The sequence below is a fragment of the Lactuca sativa genome, chromosome 8 (assembly GCF_002870075.4).
Source record: "Lactuca sativa cultivar Salinas chromosome 8, Lsat_Salinas_v11, whole genome shotgun sequence".
NCBI classification, from domain to species: Eukaryota; Viridiplantae; Streptophyta; class Magnoliopsida; order Asterales; family Asteraceae; genus Lactuca; species Lactuca sativa.
In genome coordinates this window covers 77,040,115-77,050,647 of record NC_056630.2, presented here as the reverse complement: position 1 = coordinate 77,050,647, position 10,533 = coordinate 77,040,115, and the positions used below count along the sequence as shown (strand labels likewise).

Sequence of the window (10,533 nt, the reverse complement as noted above, 5' to 3'; positions counted from 1 at the left end):
CAAGACCACTACCATTGCAGATTCATGAGAGAAGACAATAATCTTTATCTAAATATCAAATCCAACAAAAAATTTCCACCTTTTACCAAAACACCCCCCTTTACATAAAAGAAAAAACTACAAAATTTACAAATGAAGAAACAAATGAGTCAAAGTCGAGAGCAAGAGAGCAGAATTAACAAGAAAAAAAAAATCCTACAACTCAAATACACAGTAATCTAAATCTACAACTTGATCATGTATAAATACCAAATACAATAGAAATTTTGTAAATTATCACCTCTAAACAACACTCATATTACAAAGGCCATACAAATACAAAATCAAAATAGTATTATATTGGACTAAGCACAATAGCATATCTCAAAAGCAAAACTATTATTAATAACATACATTCAAGAACTACTTGCATTCCAGAGGATCTATGCAGCTTCTCTTCCTCTCTTGATTTTGGCAACTCTTACCATGACTCCAACATATATCTTGTCTACCATTTCCTCAGCAAACATGAAAAGCTTCTGTCTCCAATGCTTCTTGAACAACAGAACTCCAATAACACCCCAAAACCCTGTTGCAAAACCACTCATTATGTCCACGTAAAACAACCATACTCTGGTCTGCTCAGCTGCTTTGTGTTTCTTTTTGCTTGTTGTTGTTGTTGTTGTGGGATCTTGATGATTTGAGCAACTGTTTGGCAGTGGAGGTCCACATAGACCTTTGTTCCCAGCATAAATTGATGGATCATCAATAAGCGTCTGCAGTTGATTTCCTGTTGGAATTTGACCCGACAAATTGTTGTGTGACAGATTCAAATGGCTCAAAAAGTTCAGAGCTGCCATGCTTGAAGGGATCCTTCCGCTCAACTCGTTTTTTGAGAAATCAAGAGTTTCCAAATTCATCATCTTTCCAATGCTCTCTGGAATACCCCCTCTCAGATGATTATTAGACAGATTCAAACCCACCAACATGGAAAGTGCAGTGAGCTCAACAGGTATTTCTCCCACAAGTTTATTGCTTGAAAGGTCCATGTTATAAACCATTCTCCAAGTTGTTGTATATTCAAGATCAACACCTTTCATGACCTGAATCACATTCTTATCATCATCGATATCTGAATCATACACATTCATCAAGTGACCCACAACCATGCCATTTAAGTTTCCTACACACGGAGGGATGGTTCCGGTTAAGTTGTTGTATGCAAGATCCAAAATTTGAAGATTTGAACTTTTGCAAAGAGATTGAGGAATTCTACCAGTGAAGTGGTTTTTGTGTAAACTCAAAACTACCAAAGATGTAAGTTTTTTCCCTATCCAATTGGGTATATTTCCATATAATTTATTGTCACCCAAATCTAAGACTCCCAAACCTTGTAGATTCCCTAATTCTGGAGGAACTTCACCAGTAAAGTTATTTTTGTTCAAATTTAACCAAAATAATGATGAAATAAGAGCAATTGAGCTAGGAATGGCACCAGAGAGCTGATTTGAGCTTATACTCATGATAGTCAAACCCTGCAGATTCCCCACACAGTTGGGAATTTTCCCACTTAACATGTTTCTTGAAAGATCAAGCCCTTCCAAATTTGTTCTTCTGCATAATGACCATGGAATTGACCCACTGAAAAGGTTATATTCCAGAAGTAATAGAGGTAAAGGCCAATATGCATCACCATTTCCTGCATTAGGAAGGCTTTTCAAAGATCCGTTGAGTTTGTTGTGAGAGAGATCTAAATAAGGAATGATGGGCATCTTCCGTAGCCATGTGGGCAGCGGCCCCGAAAGTGTAGCATTGGACAACAATAACCATTGAAGTTTCCTCTGATGTCGAAGCCACTGCGGAAATCCATTCCCGATATTGCAAGAGCTGAGACTAAGAGATATCAACTGGAATGGAGGTATCCACCCACGTGAAACATTGAATGTCAGCTTAGTGTTAGAAGAAGCATCCAAGAGCTTCAACACTGAAAGATTAGCAAAATGGGCTTCGGTAACCGCTCCTTCTAAAGAATTGTTATAGATAGAGAGAGTACGGAGTTTGGCAAGTTGCCCAATCGAAACTGGAATATTCCCGTCTAATAAATTAGATCCTAGATCCAAATCTGTTAAAGATGCTAATTTTCCAAGGGATTCTGGAATTGAACCATTCAATTGGTTTTCAAATAGATCAAGTACTTGTAAAAATCTTAATCTTCCTAGAGATTCAGGGATTGAACCAGTCAGTTTGTTGTATGATAGATCAAGGTCTCTTAAGTTTGCCAGTCCTCCAAGTGTTTCTGGAATTCTACCTTTTAAACTCCGACTTAATTCCAGCAACTCCAAAGAATATTGGGAGCATTCTGATGCGTTTTTTGGTGGGTCAGTCATTTCCATACGGAACACATTATTTGTCACACTCAATTGTTTCAGGTGGCACTGTCTCCAGATTCCAACATCCTCAATCTGCTTAAACTTGTTACCAGAAAGATGAAGCTCTAGAAGTTTAGGCATAATAGGAAGCGATGAATTCAGCATGGTATCTGAAAGGTCAAGGACTTCTAGGGAGCTCATGTTTGTCAATACAGATGGAAATATACCTCCAAGTGGATTATTGCTAAGATCGAGGTGCTGGATGTTAGAAAGTGTACTGTAATTAAGATGTGGAGAAGATAGATGCGTCTTATCCAGCCCACAACCTGACAAATGAAGCTCTGACAAAGAAGGGATCATGCTTAGTAGCTTTGGAAAGTTCCATGCCAAACTAAGATTAAATCCCGAAAGACTAAGGAATGTTAGGGATGTCATGTTTTGAAGAAGGCCAGGGAGTGGACCTTTGAAAGAATTGTAGCCAAGATCGAGGTGTTTTATATTAGGAAGTATTCTACTAGAATTAAGAAAAGGACCAAGATTAACATTGGAAAGTCTACAACGTGACAAACTTAACTCTTTTAAGGAGGGAATCATGTGAAGCATCATGTCCCAGTTTTGTGCTCCACTAAGATCCACATAACTCAAGTTGAGAAGCTCGAGTGACGAAAGGCCAAAAGCCCATGCCATATCATCTGCCTTCAGAAAGTTTTCAGAATCGTATGAACTGAGATCAAGAACCCTTAAATTAGAAAGATTTCCAATGTGAGGAGGAATAATACCATCAAAATTAGCATCAGAGAGATTCAGGTAACTCAGGTGTTTCAAGGATCCAATAAACTCAGGGATCCGACTTCCTAGGAAATCATTCCCACTCAAGTCGAGGTATTTGAGATGCCTCAACTCTGCCAAAGAAGAACTCACCTTATTAGCAGCTAAGTGATTGTAGGGGTAGGGCCAATCTCCTTTGAGATGAAGGCGTTGAACATTTCCAGTGACACCGTCACACTGGATTCCTTCCCACAGGCAACACTCATTTCCAACCCATGATGACAACATTTCAAAAGGATCTTGGATACTGTGTTTGAAGTTGAGAAGAGCAAGTCGCTCTTTCTCAGAGCAAAGGACACTAACATTTCCAACCCCCAAACAAGTATATGTGGCTGCAAACAAAAACACACATATGAAAATGAGATGGATCCCCATTATCAACCTTAACTCAGTTTTAGTTTAGAGGAAAGTTGAAGTAGAAAGATGGGTTGTGATGAAGAAGTGATGGGTTATTATGACGAAGCAACGAGTACATTTATAAAGCCATAAATGAATATTGGAAGACTTGGAAGTCAAAGGAGAATTTGTATCCACAACCTTATATTCTTATGCTTTTTTTTTTGTCTGTCAATCAAAAAAAGTGATTTGTGGGACAAGACTATTCCACACAGCACATGGAATTCTATTTCGCCACAAATTTTTAACAAAATATGAATTGAATAAAATGCAGTATTTGACAAACAAGCATCTCCATTTTGATAAATCATAGATACATTATAAATATTTTTAAGTGATGGTTACAATTATAAACTGGGAATTTAAAATCATGGCTAAATATGAAACTGCTAGATGGGTTGAGTAAGCCAAATGAGTGGAAATCTAATGCTTACAAGCTTCTAATCACATTATTTAGAAATCATGTTATTATTTTGATGTTATTATTGAGTTTAAATAAAAACAGTGTTCAAGATTACTAATCAATATCTTCACATTTATGATACACAAGAGGCTCCATTTAGTTTTATTATTATTTTTGACATTACTTGTATCAGAACTTGGCCTCCCTAAATCACATGCAATATTCAGTTTCTTTATTTGTCTTATGTTATTATATGAAAATAATAATTTTAATTTATCACAACAAAATTACAAGTTGCAAACTAAGCAGTATATCATGCACTACTACAGCATTCAAGTGTTTTAAAAAATGTGATGAAACAAGTTTATCCACATGCTTTTGGTCTTTTTCTATATTTACTTTTCCCCAAAATAGGCATGGAAATCAATGTTTAATTTGTATCCACAAAATTGTAATTTTTGGTCATACTTCCAATCTCTTGAATCACATTATTTATAAAAACTATATTATTGTTTAATATATTTAAGTCAGAAATGATATATGTACTTGGGAATTTGTTCACAAGAAAATGATACATAAGACTTTGAAGTCAACATGGAAGTCAACGGACAATTTGTATCCACAAACATGTATTCTTTTGGTCCAGCTTCACTTTTAATTTTCTCTTAATCAAAATAAGTGGTTTTGGTTCAAGTTTATTCCCCATAGCACACGTAATTACTTGGTCACAAGTCTTTAACAATTTATGAATTGAAAAAAGCACAATATATATTGACAAACAAGCATATATGTGTTTGAGAAATCAAAGATAGATTATAAATTTTTGTAAATTATTGTTCTATATTATAAAAATGATTTTTGGTTTCAACGATTTAAAAAACTAGATACAACAGAACAAGTTGTTTTTAGTATTATTTGATGTAACAATGTTAATGTGTCAAGGAAAGGAAACGTATTTTAATTTTTGATTTTTTAGCTTGTTCCTAACAGTATGCTGGAGAAGGGTACAAGACTTGACATTGCATTTTGTGGAGTGTTTATGAAAATAAAATTTTAATTTATAACAGAAAATTTACAAGTTACAAATATGATGACTAAGTTGCCCATGCATGTGATGTGATGTGATGAAACAAGTTATTGTGATGGGAGACTTGGAAGTCAATTGAAAATTTGTATCCACAAGACAAGACTGCATGCTTATAGTCTATCTATATTTACTTTTCCTTTGACCAAAACAAGACATGGAAATCAATTGTTGATTTGTATCCACAAAATTGTATTGATTTGGTCATGGGCTATTTTTCTTTTTAATTCTCTCAATCAAAGAAAGTGATTTTTGGCTAAATCAATTCCCCATGTCACACGTAAATGCATTTGCCCACAAAAACAATATATATGATGGTTTTAAGACTTATCATAATTAAAGATTATAAACTTGATTTTGAAATTTAATGATTTACAGAAATACCTAAAATATATTTTTTTTATTTTAAAACTTATTCAAAGTGTAATCTAATACTTACAATCTCCTGAATCACATTATTTTAAAACTATATTGCTATTTTTATGTATTAAAGTCAGGAATGATACAGGAACATGTGAATTTAAAAAACTACATTAAATGATACATGAACTTGTGAATATGTTACCTCACATATGATTCTTAAAGTCCACAAAGTAGCCCCCAAAGTTTATGTTATATCTTTGACACTTGGGTTCCCTAAATTACAGGAAACATTCGGTTTGTTTATTTGATTATTTTATTAAAGTGTGGTGTATACAAGACATGGTGTTTTTCAACTATTATGAGGTTCACATAGAAAAAATCACCCACTCGAGTTAAAAAAATGACCTGTAACATGGTTATGAGTATAATATATGATGCATCTTCAATGACCTAAAGAAACAAATCAAATAAAGTAAAGGGCAAGGTTAGTCGTTATATATATATATATATATATATATATATATATATATATATATATATATATATATATATACCCTCAAAACACATAATACAAAAGGGTTGGACCAAGGGAAAAACGAAAATTACAGAAACAAGGAAAGCATCATAACACAAGAGATAATGAATACATAAAAGCTTTTTCACGCTCTGTAGGTTGAACCAACATAAATATAATAATAAAAAACCCTACAAAATTAGAATGTTTTGGATAGCTAAAATGTGTGTATAACCTACAGTAAAGTAATTAACATGTAGAATTTTCAAAGCCCAGTGGTCGGCATATTTAAAAATTAGTAACCATGATATATCTTGCAAGAAATTACCTTCCCAATTAAAATGGATTTTTCATTCTTGAAGCTATCACCAAATCTTTGACATTCGCCAGATGCCTATTTGCAATGTTTTCACCTGATACATGAATTGAAAATTTTAATTTGTTGCTTTGTTTTATAATATAACCTACTTAATTATAACAAAAAGAATGCTCAAAGACATTCCACTAAAGACTAATCTTAATTCAAGCCCTCCCTTTCTTAAACCAAATTGAAACTTAATGTACGTACTACAGAGGCATTGTCTAGGTATTGAATTCAATCTCATCTCCAGCAAAACATTATAACTATATATAGCATTTCTACTAATTTATGCCATTCTTTTATTCTCTTGTCTTACTTACTAGATATGCTTATATTTTGGTAACTAATAGTGTAATAGGAATGTAACATTGAATGGTTGATTATGTTACTTATATTGACTCAATGCTTTCTTACTTGTTTTTAAAAGTAATTACAATAACACTTTCAGTTAGCAGCAGATGGGGGTGGTCCAAACATTGGTATGTTTCTTTAAAAGAAATGAAAGTAGGATGCTATAAAGTATAAACAAATAAATGAAAGTAGGTTGCTACTTCTTGCATTTATCCCTTTCGCTTTTGAGCATAATAACATATATAGTGGCACTTTATGGTTCTTATGATGAAGTAACTAGTACATTTATAAAGCCATAAATTAATGAAGAATAACTTGTTGCAATATTGGAAGACTTGGAAGTCAATTAAAAATTTGTAACCACAAACTTATATGCTTATGCAAGTTTTCTTTGGGCGTGTTTGGTAAAAGTAGCTGTTAGCTGGAAGCGGGTAGCAGTTAGCGGCTAGCGGTTAACTGGTAGTGGGTAACTGGAAGCGTGTAGCAGGTAGCTGGTAGCGGGAAGCTGTAGCTTTTATTTGTTATATGAATGTTTGGCAAAAGTAGCTGGAAGCTTTTGAAATATATAAAATTACATAAAAGGACAATTGATTAAAAATAAATAAATATATAAATATATTTTTAAGGGTAATTATGGAAATTGATTTCAAAAGCTCAAGAGCCTTTTGTTAAACGCTACATGAAGTAGCTTTTAGAATCGGAGTGTTTTGTTAAAACTAAAAGCTAAACGCTCGTACTGCCAAACGAAGCTTTTTGTTTAAACTAGAGTGTTTTATCAAAAGCCAAAAGCTAGAAGCTCCCAAACGCTTCCAAAAGCTCCGTGCCAAACACACCCTTTATCTCGATCACAAAGAGTGGTTTACGGGACAAGACTATTCCACACAGCACATGCAATTCTATTTCACCACAATCTTTTAACAAATTAGAATTGAATAAAATGCAGTATTTGACAAATACGCATTTCCATTTCAATAAATCATAGATACATTATAAATATTTTTAAGTGATAGTTACAATTATAAGCTGGGAATTTAAAACCGTGGCTAAATATGAAACTGTTAGATGGGTTGAACATGTCAAATGAGTGGAAATCTAATGCTAACAAGCTTCTAAATCACATTATTTAGAAATCATGTTATTATTTTGATATTATTATTAAGTCTAAATAAAAAAAACAGTGTTTAAGATTACTAATCCATATATGTTCACACTTTACGATACATAAGAAAGTTCATTTAGTTTTATTATTATTTTTTGAAAATACTGGTATCAGACCTTGGCCTCCTAAATTACATGCAATATTCAGTTTGTTTATTCGTCTTATTTTATTATATGAAAATAATAATTTTAATTCATCACAACAATATTATAAGTTGCAAACTAAGCAGTATATCATTCATTACTACAGTATTCAAGCGTTCTAGAAAATGTGATGAAACAAGTTTATCCACATGCTTTTGGTCTTTGTCTATATTTACTTTTCCCCCAAAATAGGCATGGAAATCAATGTTTAATTTGTATCCACCAAATTTTATTTTTTGCTCATGAGCTAATATTTTCCAATCTCTTGAATCACATTATTTATAAAAACTATATTATTATGTTTACAGATTAAAATACACAAACTTGTGAATTGAAAAACAATATTATTGTTTTAATATATTTAAGTAGAAATGATACATTTACTTAGGAATTTGTTCACAAGAAAATGATACATAAGACTTTGAAGTCAACATGGAAGTCAATGGACAATTTGTATCCACAAACTTGTATTGTTTTGGTCCAGGTTCACTTTTAATTTTCTCTTAATCAAAATAAGTGGTTTTGGTTCAAGTTTATTCCCCATAGCACACGTAATTACTTGGTCACAAGTCTTTAACAATTTATGAATTGAAAAAAGCACAATATATATTGACAAACAAGCATTTATCTGTTTGAGAAATCAAAGATAGATTATAATTTTTTTTAAATCATTGTTCTATATTATAAAGTTGATTCTTAGTTTTAACGATTTAAAAAACTAGATACAACAAAATGAGTTGTTTTTATTATTATTTGATGTAACAAGGTTAATGTGTCAAGTAAAGGAAACCTATTTTAATTTTTGGTTTTTTAGCATGTTCTTAACAGTATGCTAGAGAAGGGGACAAAACTTGACATTGCACTTTGTGGAGTGTATATGACAATAAATAAAATTACAAGTTGCAAACTAAGCAGTACATCATTCACTGCTACAGTACTCTGGTGGTCAAGAAAAGTTGTGATGAAACAAGTTATTGTGATGGAAGACTTGGAAGTCAATGGAAATTTTGTATCCACATGATTTTGTATTCACAAAATTGTATTGTTTTGTTCATGAGCTAATACATACAATCTCTTGAATCACATTATTAAAAAAAATATATCATTATTTTTATATATTAAAATACACGAACTTGTGAGTTTAAAAACTATAGTATTGTTTTAATATATTTAAGTCGGAAATGATACGCATACTTTGAAGTCAATGGACAATTTGTATCCACGAAATTGTATTCTTTTGGGCCTGGTTCATTTTTAATTTTCTCTTAATCAAAATAAGTGGTTTTGGTCCAAAGTATATTCCGCATAGCACATGTAATTATTTGGTCACAAGTCTTAACACAGTATTGACAAACAAGCATTTATGTGTTTGAGAAATCGAAAATAGTTTATAAAATTTTGTAAATTATTGTTCTAAATTATTGATTTTTAGGTTTAACGATTTAAAAAACTAGATATAGCAGAATAAGTTCTTTTTATTATTATTTGATGTAACAAGGTTAATGTGTCAAGTAAAGGAAATCTATTTACATTCGGATAATATCTTTTATGCTTATCTACATTCTGTATAGCATGATTGTCTGCGTTTTTATAGCTTTCCTTGTTTATTGTATTTATACCCTTCTGGGTAATCCTTTGAGATCAATATATATATATATAAAACCTGATAAAACACCATGTTATATAAATTACAATGTTCAGGCAGAGTCTTGCCATGTGATTCTTATTTTCCTTGTCAGGTGATGTCTTTATGGAGGTTTTACATTTTTTTTTTATTTTCTTAATAGTATGCTGGAGAAGGGTACAAGACTTGACATTGCATTTTGTGGAGTTTATATGAAAATAAATTTTAATTTATAACAGAAAATTTACAAGTTACAAATATGATGACTATGTAGCCCATGCATGTGATGTGTCAAACAAGTTATTGTCATGGGAGACTTGGAAGTCAATTGAAGATTTGTTTCCACAAGACAAGACTGCATGCTTATAGTCTATCTATATTTACTTTTCCTTTGACCAAAACAAGACATGGAAATCAATGTTTGATTTGTATCCACAAAATTGTATTACTTTGGACATGGACTATTTTTCTTTTTAATTCTCTCAGTCAATGAAAGTGATTTTTGGCTAAATCCATTCCCCATGTCACAGGTAAATGCATTTGCCCACAAGAACAATATATATGATGGTTTGAAGACTTATCATAACTAAAGATTATAAACTTGATTTTGAAATTTAATGATTTATAGAAATACCTAAACTATATTTTTTTTTATTTTAAAACTTATTCAAAGTGTAATCTAATACTTACAATCTCCTGAATCACATTATTTAAAAACTTTATTATTATTTTTATGTATTGAAGTCAAGAATGATACATGAACTTGTGAGTTTAAAAAACTACATTATTATTTCAACATATTTAAGTGGGAAATGATACACGAACTTGTGAATATGTTAGCAGGCCAATAGTACATAATAGTTCTAAATAGTTTCACGGTAGACCTCACATATGATTCTTAAAGTCCACAAAGTAGCCCCCAAAGTTTATGTTATGTCTTTGACACTTGGGTTCCCTAA

At 31.9% G+C, this 10,533-nt stretch overlaps 1 protein-coding gene across 1 annotated transcript; it reads right to left on the bottom strand.

Moving 5' to 3' along the window:
- Positions 1 to 422: 422 nt before the first annotated feature.
- Positions 423 to 3,551, bottom strand: LOC111897437 (receptor-like protein EIX2). The gene has a single exon (XM_042898951.2). The coding sequence runs from the start codon at positions 3,549 to 3,551 to the stop codon at positions 423 to 425; it is 3,129 nt and encodes a 1,042-aa protein (XP_042754885.2).
- Between the last annotated feature and the right edge of the window lie 6,982 nt (positions 3,552 to 10,533).